At 43.6% G+C, this 19,940-nt stretch overlaps 1 protein-coding gene across 12 annotated transcripts in view; it reads right to left on the bottom strand.

Annotated features, from left to right (window-relative positions):
* TENM2 (teneurin transmembrane protein 2) overlaps positions 1 to 19,940 on the bottom strand; it is a 1,291,685-nt gene that overhangs the window by 107,332 nt on the left and 1,164,413 nt on the right. For all 12 annotated transcript variants that reach the window (XM_060634955.3, XM_060634958.3, XM_078446587.2 and 9 more), the window contains one exon: positions 5,480 to 5,626. In XM_060634955.3, the coding sequence (XP_060490938.2) occupies positions 5,480 to 5,626 (147 nt within the window). The remainder of the gene's footprint in view (positions 1 to 5,479; positions 5,627 to 19,940) is intronic.

The following is a 19,940-nucleotide window of genomic DNA, read 5'->3' as shown; positions in this document are numbered from 1 at the left end:
TTTAAAATTTGAAGGTTTTTAAGATTTTTTTTTTATTTTCAGAGACAGAGAGAGAGAGAGAGAGAGAGCAAGCACAAGGAGGTGAGGGACAAAGAGAAGGAGAGACAGAATCCCAAGCAGGCTCTGCATGATCAGCACAGAGCCTGGTGCGGGGGCTTGAGCTCACGAACCATGAAATCATGATCTAAGCTGAGATCAAGAGTCAGATGCTTAACTGACTGAGCCACCCAGGGGGCCAAAAGGCTTTTTTTAAATTTTGAAGCAAACATTGGTCACCTCTTCATCTGGGAATGGAAACCACTTCTAAAACACACTCAAATTATTCACTCGAAAACTAAACATGAGAAAGTGTTAATATTTTTTCAATTACTTTTTTTTAAGTTTATTTAGTGATTTTGAGAGAGAGAGAGAGAGAGAGAGAGAGAGATTGTGTGTGTGTGTGAATGGGGGAGGGGCAGAGAGAGAATCCCAGCTAGGCTCTGCACTGTCAGCATGAAGCCCAATGTGGGGCTCAGGAAAGGGCTCAAACTCATGAACTGTGAGATCATGACATGAGCTGAAATCAAGAGTCAGATGCTTAACCGAATGAGCCACCCAGGTGCCCCACTTATTTCTTCTTGAAATAAAACTCCCCTTTCCTCACTTTACTTCTTTTGTGTTCTAGGAATTCTAAGAGGGAGGGTTTGGGGTGTAGGCACTATGACCTTGGGCTGGGTCAGCCCACTCAGTGGAAACTATTATTTAAACAAGTTTGGGTCTGCAGACCACTTGTATCAGAATCCTCTGGGGTGTTTGGCAAAAATGCAGATTCCTATATCCCATATTTGACTTAATAAATCAGAATCTCAAGGGCAGGGGCCTAGAAATTGAAATGTTTTTTAATTCCTTTTTTAATGTTTATTCATTTTTTCAGGGAGAGAGAGAGAGAGAGAGAGAGAGAGAGAGAGAGAGAGAGAACATGAGCAGGGGAGGGGCAGAAAGAGGAGACACTGAATCAGAATCAGGCTCCAGGCTCTGAGCTGTCAGCACAGAGCCCAATATGGTGTTGGAGCTCACAAACCGTGAGATCATGACCTGAGCTGAAGTTGGGCTCTTAACTGACTGAGCCACCCAGGTGCCCCTAGAAATCTAAATTTTAAGCAAGCTCTCCAGGGTGGTATACAATGCTGAAATTTGATAAGCACTAGTTAGAACCTCAGTGGTTATGGACTGTGGGAAAATTACTGATTGGGCTCCATCTATGTGGATTCGGCATCCGTTCTAGAAAATAGTAGCAACATCACTACTAATGACATTAGAGCTGGCAGCAGCCAACATGTGGGGACATCCCATGAGCCAGGCACTTTGTGAAACATATTGCATATGTTCCTCAGTGAAACTTCACATCTACTAATGGAGGTGGCATTATCATGCCTATTTCAAAGACAAGAAAAGACTTTGAGGAGTCAAGTTACTTGCAGAAGTGGGACACAAAGACTGACCCCTGAGCCTAGGCTTTTAACCTTTATGATGTTAGGGTGTCACCTGAGTAACCAGAGAAGTGACAGGAGAAGGAATAAAAGTCTAACTTTCAGGGCTGTGTTCAAGCAACAGAGGGAAACACAGCTTGCTAATGCAGTAAAGCAGGATGTGATGCAAGTGGGACTGTGGACAAGCTCAGCTTAGGAAGGGCTTTCTCCCACCCCCTCCACTCCAGGCCCCCACCCACAGACTGGAGAGGACATCTGATGGGATTCCATGGACACTTCATACAGACTCCCAGGTTGGCTTGAAATGATGGGAGCTGGGCTTTGTAGAGACAGAGGGCTGGAACTCCTGACTCTTAAGTTCTGGGTGATAAAAGGGTGTGGGGAAGGAGAAGGGCCTGTCTTTCTAGGCCAGACGGTCTAACAACGCTTCCCCACTTTGAGGTTCCCACTTTTAGAGGAAATCTACACCCTTTCTCCTACCCCTGGCTGTGATGAACTAAATCTCACACCTCTGACTTGGTGGTGATAATTAAATATTATCCGCCTGTCACTTGATGCACATGTTGTGTGTATTCTCAGACTTTAATGAGCTGGTATTTGTCTTCTGTAAGCAAAAATATTTCTTTGAGTCTCTTCTTTTTCAAATTGGGGTGAGCAGTTCAAGTGAAGATCTCTCACTGTCAAAAAGACAGTCTACTTGCTGGCATGTGTGTCTGAACTGTTTCTACTTCTTCTTAGGGTCAATGGCAGGGAAAGCTTACCCCTTCAGAATCAGCCATTGCTTTCCTGAGGTTAAGTTAGCGGTCACATGGTTGGGGGGGGGGTGGTTGTTGGGAGACTTTGAAAGGGATGGGATTAAGAATGCAGGGAACCAGCATAAACTGGTTTTGTGGGATATTTGAACGCAGCTTTTTCCAACAGGGCTTCTCCTGTAAGCACCGCAGAATCCAGAAAATATTTGGGTGAAAATTTTCTCAAGTCTTCTAAGGAAGGCACTTAGCTAGTACCATTCTAGATGCATAGGAGAAGAGTTAACTCATTCCATACAATGAATGTCTTAGGACAGTGGCTTTCAAAGAGAACCTGCATCAGCATTATTTGGAAATTTACCAGAAGTTAAAATTCTTGCATCCCACCCCAGGTCTGTGGAATCAGAAATTCGGGGGGATTTAGCAATCAGTGTTCAATCAAGCCTTCCAGGTGGTTTTGCTATAAGCTAAAGTTTCAGAACTACTAATGGCCATAAAGCACCAGGGCTTAATTCTCTCCCAGAGGAGCCCAGTGTGAAAAAGGCCGTTAAAAGGGCTTCAAATATCTGCATCAATATTTGTATCTATATCTATCTCAGTTTAAAATAAAAAAAAAAACATCTATCACTTTAAACTGAGATTTTTTTTTAAACGTAGAGTGTTCCCAGATGAAAAAATGATTTGCCTCTTCCAACTCACTTTGGATGAGCATTCTGTTACTTCCCCATTCATGAGGTTCATAACAAATGTGTTCATTGCAGCTGCTCCCCAGGCTGATATTCATGCTCTGTCTGGGTGCCTCCTCTGACCTACTGTCAGGTTTGGAAGCCACATAGCCTTGCTTGAGAACTCCCAAAGCAGGAGAGAGCCTGGGGCAGAACTCCTACCCCCACCAAAACAAAAAAGTGATATAATTAGTGTGCTGCAGGATTGGATCTGGAGTTGATGAGGAGCAACTTTAATATTTATCAATAAACAGCAAAGTGCTTAGCACACCTCCTAGGGAAGTAATTAACCATAAAAAGGATACTCTGTGCTGAGGAATCTCCTCCAAAAAAAGAACTCAGTTAATTGTGAATTACTTATGCCAGGTGAGAGACAATCCGTGTCTACCTCTCTCACCTGACATAAGCAACTCTGAATTAACTGGGAGTTTCTTTTTATAAACACTATGCAGAGCCTTTTTTTTTTCTTGGTGGCTAATTACTTCCTTGGGAGGTTTGCTTTAATAGTTCCCATAACAAGGCCATTATTGTCTTTAGCATAATCACTGCCTCATTTGCTTTTGTGCCTTGCCTTTCTGATGCTCTGCCTCTGCCCAGCGGGAGGGACCCTGCACTGTGCTTGTAGCCTAGTCCTCAGACCAGCACCAGTCGCACCTATTGAAGTCTCCTCTAGCTCCACTATTTCAGGAATTTGGTTTTCTCCTGGAACGAGCTGCAATCAGGGAGGGGTAGGGCTGGTGGAGAAGGACGTAGATGGTGCAGGTTATGTTGGGGAGACTGAGTCCCCCTTCCCTATGTGCAGCATTCCAGCCATTTGCTATGCTTTTACCTGCTGACATCTGCAGTGGGGAAGGGCACCAGAGCAGCAGCTCCTTTCTGCAAGAGGAAGGAGCTGATCTATCTGTAAGCAACCACTTTGCTAAGTGAAATCACCAGGGACCAGGAAAAAAAAAAAACAAAAACTGAACCTTGTCAGGATAGGTAATGTGATTTTGACTCAGTCTTGGGAAAAAAAAAATGTATGGATATATGCAGTTATGCCTCACTTCATTCAAAAATGAATTAAAGTGGCTTCTGTTTTGGCTCTGTTTCAGTAAGGTAATGAATGAATGGGAGCTCTGTAAATTACATTGGCTCTATAAACTTTTTTGATTGGTGTACTCCTATCATTATAGGTATGTTAGCTTATTTACACATTATGTACATGTATAACAGCAAGAATATATTATGGAAATTGCAAAGTGTCTATTAAGAGGACGAGGAAAAGTAAAAATAGAATATCTAACACTTTCAACCATCACCCTGATGGATTACACCCCCTTCTGGACACTACCTAAACTGACCTTGGGGTCATGAGGGCAGGAGATGACATTTCCAGAGCACAGGGATTGACAGAGTGGGACTATACACATTTTTATTAAATCAAATAGTTGAGTGCATGGATCCTCTTACACTCTGAAACAACTTGCACTCTGAGAGAATTCTGACCAGTTAGTAATTTTGGTGGGAGTGGGTCACACACCTGTACTAAATCCTAGGGAGCACTGCTCCACATTCTTAGGAAATCACACAGCCCCTATGCTACTGCAACTCCATTTAGCCCCAGAATTTTACCATTTCATCAGGGAATAACACAGGAAAGAAAATTCAATTCAGAAGTTCAGAACAGGGATTGGCAAATTTCCTATAAAGGGCCAGAGAGTAAATATTTTAGGCTTTATCAGCCATGTGGTCTCTGTCTAACTATTCAATGCTGCCTTTGAGGGTGATACATAAACTAATAGGCAATAGGCTATCTTCCAATAAAACTTCATAAATGAACACTGAAATTTGAATTCTACACAGTTTTCACATCTCTTGAAATATTGTTCTTTAGATTCCCACCCCACCCCCCCCCCCCAACCTTTTGAAATGTAGAAACCAGTTTTTAGCTATATAATGCCAGGCAATGCATTGGATTCGGTCCGTAGTTTGCCAACCACTGGTTGGAAAGTGGACTTTGGAGTCAGATCTGGGTTTGCGTCCCAATTTTACTATTGGTAGCTCTTATAAAGTTACTTAACTATGGTCTAAGCTTCAGTTTCCTCATTTGTAAAGTAACATCTCAAAGGGCTGTAAGGATGAAGGGATTGCCTGTGATGTCTGAGCACAGCGTGAAGCACATATTGTGACCATCATCATCGATTTGTTTGTAACTTCCAGCCCTGAAGGGTCAGGCAGGAGCAGGGACCCAAAGGCAGAGCCAGGGCCCAGCCACCTTTCTGTGGTGGTGCTACTTGCCAATCCAAAGCCAGCATCAAACCCCAGTGCCTTCAGCCTTGTCTCCAGGAGCGCCCCCCCCCCCCCCCCCCCGCCCCCCGGCCCAACGATGCCCCCACCCTCCCCCGTTCTCTGCTGCATTTGCTTCAAAGGAAATGTTACAACAACATTTGACAATAGTATAGGGGAGGTCTTTCAGGAAAAAAAATGACTCATGACGGAAGTATACACAATGCTCTGCTCTTGAGGGGCTGGGAATTAGAAGACGCTTGCTCACCTCCCTCATTATCCTTGTTATCAGCACAGGAGGTTTCCATGGCAACGTTGCATCCGGGCCCTCTCCAGCCGGTCTGGCAGACACACTGCCAGCTGTTCTGACCCAGCGTGCATCTCCCGTTGCCGTTGCACAAATCAGGGCAGCCATCTGGTTGGAGAAATGGAGAGGATGAGAAGGAGGGACGTGAGGCCATGCTGGGGCTGCAGGGGAGCCATGCAAAGGGGGAGCAAGGCCGCAGGGCAGCCACTGGGCCAGCCTCAGAGTGGGGCCCGTGCCTGCCTTCGAAAGAGTCAGGGAAGCAGGCAATGCATGCAGTTGCAAGACAGTGGGGTCCCAGATGCAGGGGATCCCCAATGACACTGACCTGTGTGAAGGGGTCTGAGGCAACCTTCCCAAAGTGGGGAATATTCCAGAAAACTAAACCAGCTCTGAGCTTAAAAGCCTAGGTAGGCTGTTATTTCTAGCCAGTAGCTCAAAAGTGAGGCTACCTCCAAAAAAAATTTTTTTTCCTCCATTTTTTTTTAGAAGTACCTTCTGCAGAAAAGAGAAAATTCCCTATCAACCCAGGATGGAGGCAAAGTGCCCTCCATCATTCAGAATCTCAAGGATACATTTATGTATGATTATTACAAGCTTCTTATGACCAAGAACTGGATGGCTCTGCTGGGCCATTTTCATATTTTTGTAATATTTAGTTTTAAGGGGCACTTTAAAATGTTGGCTGTTTATCACTCAACCTATTTATATCATGATTTAAAAATACTGCTGAATCTGAAGGCTGTGGAAGGAGTGGGTACTCAGTGTCATGAATGGGGAAAAGAGAGCAATGTGTATGTGCGTGGGGAATGAGGTGGTGTTCAAGTAATTCCGATTTTGTGGTAATATTTTCTTTCCTCTTTTTTTTTTCCTGCGGTGGGGAGGAGTACAAAATCAGCAGCCTACCTAATTCCCTAATCGCTCCGGCACCCCAAAACTCTGCACCTACCACTCTTCTGACCTGAGCTTGGGTGCCAGGAGCCCGGGTGAGGGAAGAGGAGGAAGGGTAGCAGGGAGCACTAACAAGGGAGGGGAAAGTCTCCCCCCTTCCCCCCGGCAGAGCCTCTGTCACCCTTTATAGGATGTGGAGAGCAGCACTGAATTGGTAGGATATCACCACACTCCCAAAACCTACTTGCTGGCAAGCTTTCCTGGATATGTTTTCATTTTTCCTTTAACAGCTTTATTGAGCCATAATTTACATACCATAAAATTCACCTGTTTTAAGTGCACAACGCAGTGACTTCTGGTAAATTTACAGAGTTCTGCAACCTAGTTATGTTCTTCTTACTTCATTTAAATATACCCCAAATGACCACTAATTTAATTGTCCCAAGAATGTAACTTCCCTGAATATCTATCTCTAATTCTATCTCCACCTCTGTCACCATATCTATCTCCAGCTCTTTCTATATCTAGTTTTAAACCACACAAAGTGCAGCGGGCGGGGCGGGGGGAGGTTGGACTGTTGTGAGGGGATGAAGAGCTTTGCAATGAGAGAGGCAATTGATGTGAAACCATTCTGGCCCAAGTCTTCTGAATCAAAAGCATGCATCTCCCCCTACTTCTCTCTCCAGGGTTCCACAGGCCTTAGAATGACATTTTAGCTCTCTTGAGTTTCCCTTGTGAGAATGCCAACAAACCTAATCTGTGCATGTGGCAGTGGTGGGAATTGAAAGGACTCCCCCCAGGAGGAAAGGTCTGGAGTGTCTGAAAATGAGTTGAAATTTGCTTATTTAAGATATCTTACATTTGAAAATTGTTCCCTCCCATCCTTTCCAGATAGTGGTATGGGTTAGGACATGAGAGAACAGGATAAGGAAAGGAGGAGAAATTCTATTTGGGGGAGTCTCTGTGAGGAAGCTGAGCTGGCTTGAGAGGAGAAACAGGAGACTGTTACCAGAGAACCTGTTTCCTTTTGCTGTGTAGCCCAGCACTAAATCCAGGATGCAAACAAAGCATAAGTGTCTGCATAGCTCAAGAAGACTTGCTGGTATCCACACTTATTTTTACAGATCCCAGACCCAAATTTCCATTCATTTTCTTACCAAGGAAGTGACCATGGCCCTGCCTGGAGAACCGCTGACATCCCCTTTGTTCATACTGTGGGTGTGTTCTGGGAGTGGAAGCCATCAGTTTCAGAGAATTACCACAAACATTTCACAGGAGCAAAATGAAACTCAGTAGAAAAAGCCCAAGGGACTTCTCAGAGGTTCTCAAGGAAAAGAGTGTATCTCCAACCTCCAGCCACCTCCAGCTTTACAATTTCCACCAGTAGAGTTTTGGTTGAATGGATCACAGGGAATACACTAAATGACAGACCTAGCAACATTTGCTCAGCACGCCATCTATTATATGTGCTTTGTTATTTAGCCACTTTGAGGTCTCATGTTTGACTAAAATCACACCCAAAGTCTCAACAGAAGCCTCATTGTGCAGGAAACCCACGTCGACTACATAAAATTTAAATTTGCAAAGAACACTAGCATGTCAGTCAGAGATAGGCACTCAAAATATCTGTGCTCTTAGATTGAAATGAAGCTTTTTCCCCCTTTCTCTTTTGATTTTTTTTCCTCCCCCCAACCAACCGAAGTGAGATAAACAGACCACAGTAGCAGGTTTTCTCCACATCATATGAGGAAGATGAAAACATGAACAGTGGGAAGCTGGCAAATCTCTGAGAAGTTTCGGGTTAGCTGGGAATTAATGGACAGCACTTTGCTTTTAGCTTGAAGAGGAGGAAAGTAGCCTTGGCAGGTGCGTGGTGTTGCTAGGCAACCCCAAGCTATCCCCAGCACAAGTTCATTCGGTTGATGGCCTTCTGAGGAGGTGATTCGTTGTGTTTGTAAAGTGCAAAGCCAGCTTCTGCTTAAGGAAAAACAAAATGTAGGAAGTAATTAGTCTGGAGGGCAAATGGGCGTCAGGTGGCAACTTTTCTCTGGAGAGGATTTTACAACTAAAGTTGGAATGGACTTATGGGCTCATGCTTGGGGATCCAAAAGATCTCCCATATGGAGTCTTCTGGATTTCAGGCTAGCACTGCTGACTTCCTTCAGTGTCCACCTCTGAGATCACTGATATAGAATGTGGTAAGGCACATTTTTTCATTCTTTGCACAGCTAGGCAGCTGGCTGTCTGGAGACTCCAGGTTCTATCATGACCCTAGGCTAGTGGGTCTCCACTGAGGCTCGTTAGTTCCTTTTTCTTCTTTTAGGGGACATTTGGCAAGGTCTGGAGACATTTTTGATTATCACAACTTGGGGAGGATGCTACTGACATCTAGTGCATAGAGGTCAGGAGTACCGCTTGACATTCTAAAATGCACATGACAGTCTGCATAACAATACAGCTTCAAATGTCAATAGTGCCAAGGTTGAGAAACCTTGCCCTGGACCCTCAACTCCATGAAACTGGAGAGTTCCTTGTTTGCTGGCCTCATGTCAGGCACATTGTAGATGCTTGAATGAATGGCCAGTCAGGTTGTGCTGTATCATTTCAGCCTGCCTTATCTATAAACTCTTCTGAGAGTCATGAGAATATGGCGCCCCCTTCTCAAAGATCAAGAGAACTTTCAAGGCCATCAGTGATATCTTGGGCTGGTTCTATCAGAATTCCAATGCTTTTGGCAGGGTGGAAATGATATAGTTTCTAAGACTTCTACATACAGAATTTCAACCACTAAAACAACAACAACAACAGCAACAACAACAACAACAACAATCCATCAACACAGTTACCAGGTAGGCAGGCCTTTTGCCTTGACAAAAATTGACCTAATGCAGAAATTTGGGATTAAAAAAAACAACAACCCAAAACTCACACTTATACTCCGATGACTCCCAAATCTTTACCTCCAGTCCTCTGAGGTCTATACCTGGACTCCACCTCACATCTCAACATCTCCATCTGTTCACTCACAAGTACCTCAAACTCAAGAGAATTTGGCCTCTTTACCCCCACCCCCCAAACTCTGATCCATTGATCAATGAATGGCACCTCCATGTACCCCAATGCCACAACCTTAGAGTCATTCTTAATACCCTCCATAGTCCTCCACCACCTCTGTCATCTCTTATACCTTGTCAACAACCAAGTCCTGCCTGATTTTTATCTTAACAATAAGAAGTCCTATTTGTCCTTCCTCCTAAATATCTCTGGAATCTGCATTTTGTTCCCACCCCCACTGCCTTGCATTAATCCAAGCCTCCTCATCTTTGCTCTGGACTCTTGTGAAAGCCTCCTAACTGGTCTCCCTGCTTCCAGTCTTGCACCACCATCCACTTCTCTATGTTCAGGAAACTACACAAAACACATCCACAGCTTTCCATTGACCCCAAGGTAGAGGCTGAAGTCTTTCACCTGGCTTACAGACCTTATGTGAACTGGTTCTCATGTCAGCCCATCTCTGTATCACTTTAGGCTTTGGTCAGATCAAAACTGTTCAGTCTTTCTTCATCTGCCTAACTTCAACCATTCTTCAGATCCCCACCCAGAAGTCATCTCTAGGAAGACTTTCCAAAGCTCCCAGTTCCAGGCTAGCTACACCTGTGATAGTGCTTTTATCCTGCCCTATCCTATCCTACCCTACCCTACCCTTACTTACCCTGCCCTACCCTATCCTGCTCTGCCCTAGCCTAGCCTAGCCTACCCTATCCTACCTCACCTTACTTTATCCTATCCTACCCTATCCTATCCTACCATATCCACCACACTGTATCAGAACTGTCTAGCATCTCCTTGATACTTGCATCCATGTAGCAGCCACTCCTTAAGACATTTTACTGTCACTTGCTAGAAAATTATTGCAATAAATGTGTACATAGCCAACTATAATTTGAATGGTGCCTCTAGACTTATGCAGTGTACAACTGAACAGCTTCCCTGGGCACTCCTGTTATGAAGTAAATATGTCAGGGCAGGTGCCATGTCTATCCTGTTTACTCTTGGATTGCTAATACTCAATAAATAGGGAAATGAATGAATGACTTTTAACTGAACTCAGAATCTCCAACATCTTTGGCAGAGTGGAAATGGAATTGTTTCCAAGACTTTACTACACATGGAATTCCAAACACTAAAAAAACCCCCCAAAACCAAACAACAACAACAACAACAACAACAACAACAACAACAAAAACCTCCAATGACACAGTTACCAGGTAGGCAGGCTTTTTGTCTTAACAAATGTTAGGCATGAGGAAAATAATGTCTAAAGTACAGTAAAAAGGGGAGCATAAATGCACTTGAAGAAAGCTGTAATTACCATAAAAGGCTTTTCTAAAAAAGCATCAAGGAATGTTCTGCCATGTGCAGCAATTTAGAGGTAGAAATAAGTGGCTAATAGTATATAAGGAGTGTAAGGGGTATGTAGTGTATAAGGGGTGTAGAAAGAGAAGAAAGATCTTAACATTCAGCATCAAGCACACCTTAGAAAAGCACACCCTACCCAGATAGAAATGAAGGTGAAAACACAAAACAGGCTGTGTATAAATGAGGACAGATGACAGGAAAGCTTGAAAAGTGATGGATCCCTGCTTGGCTCAAGAGACCATTAGGAGAGCTACTGCATCCTGGAATAAACCCTGGTGGAAAGTCTTCTGAATCAAGGGGAAAACCTTAACCTGGTTGGGGTCAGAAAATTCTGGGATTAAAACTTAGATTCGCCTCTTGCTGTCTGTGTGACCTTGAGCTGGTGTTTCACCTCTTACTCCTGTTGGTAAAACTCTGTATCTTACAAATTAATCTTATTTACTGTCCTTCCCAATATAACCTGCATGAAGGCTGGGACTTTGGTCTCTTTTGTTCACTGAGATATCTTCAGTGTCTAGAAAAACAGTTGGCATATAACAGGCATTTATTAAATGTTTGTTGAATAAATAACAAAGGTGATGATGATACTTTGTACAGATGCCAGAGGGGTGAAATGAAATTATACAGGTAAAGGTTTTAGCATAGAGCTTGGTATATTGTGAATGTTCAATAGATAGTAGCTCTTGTAGTTCGTGTTGATATGGCTGCTCTTGCAAACATTACAGTTAGTGCTGGGCTTTTCTCTGGGGCAAAGTTATAAGTGCAGGCTATTTCTCTTTGCCTTACCTCCAGGTCAGGATAAAAAACACAAGCCTATCCTGTTTCAGGTTAAAAAAAAAAAAACAAACCTCCGGTATTCTCAGTATATGACTGCATCCAAGAACCCAGCAATGCCAAGTTGGTCTGGGTAAGTGAGAGGAAAACCCACTGAAGCTAAGGGCAATTCTGAGGGGCAGGAGAGTTGAAGGTAGAATAAATGGTGGCTTTTTCTCTTGGACAGGATTGTACTTTGGCATGTTAACTTAATTAGGGAACCCCTCTCTTCCAATTGTTTTAGATATCACTGTTTTCTGAGAGCTGGGCATTGTTGGAATTGAGAAGTGGATACACACTGGAAATATGTAATAGAGTCTTCCATTGCATTCCAGAACTCTTTGGAATTGAAAATAGCTGAGGTGTTGGGGACCGTGTATCACCAGGGGTTCAGCAGCCATTTATACTAAACAGCAGTGGCAGACACTCAGAAAATTAATTTGGTGCTTCAAGACACTCTGGGGAAAGCTCAAACTAATTTTAGAAGACTGGCTGCCAAAGAAGCATTCTGGTACCCAGAAAATGGAAGTGCTTGTCCCTCTTGCTCACCTGTGTGAGGACGAGGGAGCTATGTAGGGACTCTGTTTCTAGGTACAAATTGGCATGGAAACTCAGCCATGAACCTGTACTTGAATGGCTGCTTCTGTTTTGTTAGGGAAGACATGGCAAATCCAGAGACAGATGTTTTTCTCTGTTTCAGCAGCCTCCGTATGTCTTAAAGGGTTTGTGTAGGAGAGCATATGGGGGATGCTGGGTAGGGATGGCTGGGAAGGCTAGTGATCCTTTCCATGGTCCACTGCTCATCTTCTGCTCATAAGGCAGAAATCATACCCCTCAGCCTTAGGAGCAACAGAAGCAGCAGAGCCTCCGTGCAAGGGGACATAAATTTGGATCCAGCTGTCTATGTTGCACGTTTCCTGGATGCACCTGGATTCTCACTGATCAGCATCATTTCTGTCTGCCCAGGAAAAGGAAGGCAGCAGGCTTAGCCTTGGCCTCAGAGAAAATGGTAAACTTAAAAACAAATTCCTTCCACATTGGAGAGAAAAGGGGAAAGGAAGATACATCTTTTTTTTTTTTTTTTTAACTGTTTTGATGCTTTAAGCTCCTATTATTACTTTGTTTTTCTGAACCAGCAGAAGATCATGGGGGGTGGGGGGAGGAAACAGTGTTTAGGCAACAGTAACTGGAAATAGCTCTTCTTGGGAAGGGGGAAGCTCCTGCCAATTATTTAGTGAATTCAAGACTGAATCATTGTCACCCAGTAGAACCAGGGTTTCACACAAGACTATGCTTCCCTTGGGGGAGGCTTGCCTTCTTCCTCTGGAACATCCTCTTTATTCCACTTCACCTAACACAGGAGGATGTCGTGGGCTAGTGCTGGGAAAACATCACCATGTTGCTAAGGCAAAAACAACTGATACCATGTTGAAATCTGCTGAAAATGCACCAGGGGTTTCTCCAATTGATTAGATAGGAACAGTGCTTCTCAAAGTGTGGTCCTGGGACCAGCAGCATCAATGTCACCTGGGGACTCATTAGAAATGCACATTCTTGGGCTCCATCCCAGGCCTACTGAATCAGAACCTCGGGGGTGGGGCCTAGAAATCTGCATTTTAACCAGCCCTGGGGAGGGAGGGATTCCGATGTCTGCTCTGTGTGAGAACCACTGCTTTAGGGTTAAGTCCTGAACCTCTAAAAGGGCCTTGAAGGCCCTGCATTTATCTGGCCCTGTCCATTTCTCCCTCTCAGGTCACATCACATCAGGCTCTGCTCCCTGAGCTTCAGCCACACTGCCTGGCTGGGTTCTAGAACACAGCCTGAATCCTCCTCTTGGACTTCTGCAGCTCCTGGTCCCTAAACAACACTCCCTGCACTCTGGTTAGAGCCATTCATCCTGGGCTTAGCCAGTGCTCCTTCAGAAGGCTTTTTGACTTCCAGCCTGGGGGTCCTCCCCACTAGGTGATGTCATGGCACCACCCACTCCCCCTCCTATAGCGCTCCTGCCTTGTCTCACTTCCAATTCATCCTTTGTTTCAAGCAGTGCGTCTCAACCTGGTGTGCATTAGAATTGGCTGAGAGTTCTGAAAAATCTGGATGCTAGACTGCACCCCAATTAAATCAAAATCTCTGAGGATAAGACTCCAGCATCAGTATTTTTATTTTTTTTTTTGAGCTCCCCAAGTGATTCCTGTGTGCGGCTGAGAGTGAGAACCAGCAGTTTAATGCCCATCATCCTGGGAGCCTCTAAGCCTCCTGAGTGCAAAGACTCCGACTCTGTTGTGTATGGCTGTTTTCCCAGCGCACACCCCAGTGCCTAGCATTACAGGTATTTGTTGAATGAATGCATAAATAGACCGTATGTGCGGTGTTTCTGCTGTTTCACTGTGCCCTTGATTCAGCAGCCAGGTAAAAGTAAAAGCTCCCCGCAGTCTACATCCCAAGCCCCTGGCTGGATGGCACTTCTCCAAGCAAAAGAAACAGCTGGTTGCAGCACAGGGTCCAAAACCAAGCTGATGACAGTGACTGTCAATAAGTGCGGGAGTAGGTCCGTGCCTTTCAACTTGGAAGAAGCTGACGCCTCCTGACTGAAAGAGACAGAATAGAGCACCCAGCGAGGTAGAAGAGAGCACGTTGGTAGATTAAGAGGGTGACAAGAGTCACACAAAGGCATGGATGACAATAATAAGAAAGTCCAATGGTTTAATTTGGTTCTTGGAGAATAATCAAGTTGTTGTACCTTATGTTGCTTATTCCCACAGCTGTCTGGCAAATAATGAATGTGGTACCTAACCGGTATGGAAATAGGGACAAAGACGCGACTTTGATTTCTTATTTGTTATTTTTAACCATCCAATTTCTATACCCACTGAGCATCCTTATAGCCACAGGAGGGTCATAAAAATACAAATAACATCTAGGAGGCCTGTGGGCACGGACTCGTTACTTACTGCAGGGCTGACGGCTCTCTTTTAACTAGTGTAAAAGGAGGCCAATGATAAATTGCTGTGTATTTGGTGGTTGTTGCTGTTTGTAGCACAACTTTAGGAAATGTAAGGAAATCTTGAATGCTTGTTTCTTATAGATGGTAAAAGAGCTAGGTTTAGAATCTATCTCAAGACTATGGGTTTTAAATTCTGGATTTTAACATGCTTTTAATATAATAACAATAACAACAGCAGGCCCCCAATGTAGACATTTCTGTGTTCCTGGCCCTCTTTTACGTGCCCGGCAAGCATTAGCTCATTTCAATGTCACACCTTATAGTGTAGGTACTATTATTATCCCTATTTCACAAGTGAGGAAACAGAGGCACAGAGAAGTGAATTAACTTGGCCAAATTTGCAGAGTTGGTTAGTGGTGGAGCCAGGATTTGGCAGCAGGCAGACAGACTCTGTAGCCTCTGTTCTCAACCAGAGTCACTAATGGTCCTTGTTTACCCGAAACTGTTTTAGCACTAAGAGTCCCTAATCCCAGGAAACTTCTTAGTCCCAGGCAACTTGGACAACTGGTCATCATCAAGGACAGGGACTGAGCACTGGGATCTTTTCATTGGAGATGATAGAGGTGGAAGGTAGGGCTGGAGGTGAAGGCCTCCAAGGGCAAGAGGGAAGGCGCCTAAAACATACTGGTGTCTCCTCAGGCCAAAGTCCCAGGTCAGCTCAGTAGTCACAGGGCAGAACTTAGTGTGTGAAAGAAATGGGCTCTGGATCCGGCCTGCCTGGGTTCAAATCCTGGCTCCACCCCTTGGCTGCATGATCTTGGGCAAAAATGATAAATTCTTTATTCCTTACTTTCTTCATCTGTAAAACCAGGACAATAAAAGTACCTTTTCCAGAGGGTTGGTTGGCCTTTAAAAGAGAAAATACATATCACATGCTTAGCATGATGGATAAAGATATGTAAATGCATCTAGTAAAATGCAAGATGTGTAAATTTTAAGTAAATGCACATAGTAAATGTTTCAAAACTGATATTATTGTCATTGTTTAAAGTAACCTCAAATGATAGCAGAAATGTTTATGTGGTTCAGGGAATTCTTCGATTTTTCGCTTGGCAATGAGGAAAGACTGTACACTATGGTTCAAAACGGGATCGGTACAGTCAGTATAGCAAAGGCCCCAGGAAGATGCCCTCCAAAGACTGAAATGGAAGTGAGAAAAATGAGGTAATTTCCTGAGAGTTCCATGAGTAAGATCATCACATAATGGATGTGACATGTTATCCAAAGAAGCCCCCCCTAAAATGTAAGAGGCATGTGAGGTGAAACTGAAGTCACAGGGAGTGGACATCTCAACCAGGCTCAGAAAAGTATGTTAACAGAGAGGTGTGGTCTGCCCGGGGTGTGGAAAGGGGGCCACTGAGGGACATGCGGCAGAAGAGTGACTTGATCTGACTTGAGTTTCTAAAGGATTCCTTCATGCTAGGAGAACAGACCAAGGATGCGGCAAGGATAGAGTCGGAGAGGATGTCCAGGAGGAGGCCATATGGATAATTTCTGTAAGTCATACTGGTGGATTGGTGGGGCATGGGTCTGCTACTGTGACCCAACATGGCAGGACTAATTCTATATGTTTTTAGGGTTCCCTACACATCCCTCCAACAGAAAGACTTGTGGTACAGATGCGGAGCAGAGGACAAAATACACTGTCCAGAAAATAGCACTCTGGATGATACAATTAAATTAAGAGTACAGATTAAACTCTTGAGGTGGGAATCAGCAAATAAACAAGGTTGAAGAGGCTGGATTTTGTGGTGATTCTGCCCTTGTCTCCATGTTGCTTTTCCATATTAAAGGCAACATGCAGAAGTGGAGGGAGAGGGTAGCATGGGTGGAGGAGAGCAGAGAACTACAAAGTCACCCAGGCTTTCTCTCCAGGTTCAGGGCTGCCAGTGTTACACAGAACAGCTCCAGCAAATGACCTCCCTGACTTTCTTGATGTAATCACTTCAGACCAAGAGGCTGCATTTAGTCTGCCAGCTTCATCTAGTTCTTGGCAATAGAGCTTCCTTGGGCCAACCCCAAACACCCTCCCAGGTTATTGCAGCTGGACTTTTAATCCCTTTGCACTCTGTTTATCCCCATAGATCAGCTTGACACATCTGAATTGCGGCATTCAAACACACTTAAAAAGCTCTATGTACCTGTCTATCCTTCCATCCATCTATCCATCATCTATCTATGTATCAATTATCCACCTCTGTATATAAATATATACATATATTTATATTTATTAATCTGTCAAGACTTCCTTACAAACTAGTCCCTCCAAATTATCTGAAGACTTGTTTTTAAAACACTGTGTATCAAATGACCTCATACAGTAGCTGTATTTTATCTTGTTTTATGTTACCATCTACCTGTACAGAAACACCAAAAACATTTCAATCTCTCCTTTGCTTCTTCACTTTCTTTTCTTTCTTCTGGCTGAAATGGCATCTCCCAGCCCTGCCCTTGTTCATTAATCCAGCACCTTCTATCATTCACTCCTTCCCATCCTTGTGACCCAAGTAACCCTGAGTCATGAACTTTTCCTGTTCTTTGAATCTCTGTTTGCATGTATTTTTCTAGTCCTTTTCTTAACACAGTTTTTAGGTGACCAATAACCTGGGGGGAGGTCATTGGTTGTTATATGTTCTTTATAAATTTTGCGATAAGTCTCAATCAGGAGGTACATTTATGTGTGGCACGTATAAAAAATAAGGAAGTTTTTGTTTTCTGAAAAAATATAGAACAGGAGTCAGAATTTTAAAAATCTGGCCTATGCTATTGTTAGGTGCTATTCTTCCATTTTGCATAATGAATGTACCCTTAGGAAGGTGAGAGTTTCCTCTTCGAAAATCCTCTCATTTACAGAGAAACAAAAATCCCTCCTTTCAAATTTATTTCAGACATGCAAAACAGCAGCATGTTTCTGTAAAGTCACATTTTAGCTAAATGGATAATTGAATGGTGAATGGGACCTGCTCCTCAGCTGCTAACCTGCAGCGTTTACACACACACACACACACACACACACACACACACACACACACACGCACTCCCAAATTGCAGCACAGCAATCCCCAGGAGGCAGAAAGCATGACTGATTTTTCCAATAAAGCTGAAAAATCGATAATCCTTGTAGATGGAACGCTCACATCTCTAACCACCTCAGAATTTCATCTCCCTCTGCTATCCCTCCCCAACAAGCTTCTGTCTCTGCCCTGGCACATGTCACCGATTCCATACCGCCAGGATTTAGCCTGAGTTCTATTCCAGTTCTACTGAACGTACCTCTTAGAGAGGCCCTGCAATGCGTCTTGATTTAGAGATGCTTGGGTTTTATGTGGCTCTGGGAAATGTTGTTTAGCTTTTCCGGAGCTCCAATAAGTTCTGATGTATGGCCGTGCATGCCTGCATGATTAATGGCACATGCAAGGACTTGGAGCCTTCAGAGGTCACCCTGTGTGTACTGAATAATATAGCGCAGATCCAAAAATACCCTTGGATGAGAATCCTGGCTCCTCACAAATGCACTGGCATTGCTTGCTTTAGTTGACATTGCCTGAGACTTGGTGCCTCTCACTGACTGTGCTTCTAAGAAAAGTCACTTCCCCCAAACAGACATTTTTAAGATAAAAGGGGAATAATTTTGGTTTCTTGGCTATTTCTCTATCAAGTATCAGAGGTACCAGGATAAGTAAGAAGGCTAGGAAAACTAGAAGGCTGATGATATACTAGACTCTGACAGGACTTCCAAGTTCATGGTAGCTAGGCCATGGTGGGAAGAAAATTAAGCATCTGTGCAAAATATGCTATGGTGTGCAATGCTGTGGTTGAGAATTTAAATGCACCAAAGTCAAGAGATTCGAAATGATGGTTCCCACAGCAACTATAACTCAGTTCTCTGGTGAATATAAAATTAACTTTATTGCAAAACATGCTGTTCAATTTACACCTTAATATAGTCATGGCAGAGTTACAGTTGCTGTGAGAACGCTAACTCTGAATTGTTTTGAATAATTAATTTAATGAAAAGTTGGTGGAAATGTGAACTCTGATAGAAAGTCAACTTAAATTTAGGGAAGTTGGCCAATTATGCCTATGCTGAGGAGTGAGGATTCATTTTGGGAATCTGAAATAACTTAGTACACTCTTTGGCCTGGGGGGCACTGATAAAGCAGAGAGCCCCAAAATACGCTAACAGGGGGATTGTCCTCCATCACTGAAGAAACACTCCTGCAGGTGGAGACTTTACCAACAGATGAGGGTACCTTCCTGGCGCCCATACACTCTGATTTTGCTGCTGGCCTCCCAAGTAACCCTCTTGGCATGATTACCTAGGGTCAAAGCAGGTGATCCAAAGAGTGCATTGTTACACCTGGGCTCTGTCAAGTAAATAGAGGAGTAGAGCTCACTTCCCCTTGTCACTGATGGTTAGGACTTATGTCAATTGCTTTCCCTCTCTGAGCCAGTTTTCTCACCTGGATGATGATGAGGACAATTTCCACCTCACAAAACTGATATGAAGATTCGATGTGAGAAGGTGTGCTAAGAATTTAGCACTGGGGCTGGCAAGTTTTATGGCCAGTACTCAATAACTGTTAGCTGTTATTATCTGAAAAGGGAATTCAGTAGATCAGTAAATTCCAAACATGCAAAACCAATTCTTTGGCCTGTCTTGTTATTTCCTTCCAAACTGATTTAATAGAAACCTGAACCAGCAGGCAGGGGGGTGATAAAGGCAGAAACATGAGTTGGCAGAAAGTTTTGTAAGCAGGAGTTTGTATTCGGTAAAGATACTTGAGATCACTTCTTTTGAAGTTCTGGAAACAAACCAATCTATCATCCCTTCTACTAGATGACTATTTCTCCTTTTTTCCGCCACATCATCTCCTTCTCCATGAACCATTTTAGATCTTTTCCTCCTAATTCCTCTCCTCATCATGAAATTTTAATGTCATAGATACATTCTATATCTGCTTATTTATTGCAAATATATTTGTGTTTTATACATGAAAAGGGTAAGAGTTTTGCAGTCTCCCAAAGAACCACTTTTTATCCTGTTTGGGCTGACACTGCCCTCATTTTGAACATATGTGCTAGGTTACAGGCCAACACATCCCTTGTTCAAGTCCTCATGCTCCAAAACTCAGGAGAAACCATTCATTTATTTGGTCATTTCCTTTGCTATTCCTTCTTCAAATCTAGCTTTTGACTTCTAGCAAATGGGCTATTTAACTCACGGTGGCTTCTCACTATATCCTTCCCAACTATTCTCCTTTTTTTCTTTCTCTTAAATGATTCCGGAAGGTCACG

This window comes from Panthera onca, chromosome A1, assembly GCF_046562875.1.
Source record: "Panthera onca isolate mPanOnc1 chromosome A1, mPanOnc1 haplotype 2, whole genome shotgun sequence".
NCBI lineage: Eukaryota > Metazoa > Chordata > Mammalia > Carnivora > Felidae > Panthera > Panthera onca.
The sequence above is the reverse complement of the archived record's forward strand: the minus strand, read 5'-3'. Positions and strand labels throughout refer to the sequence as shown.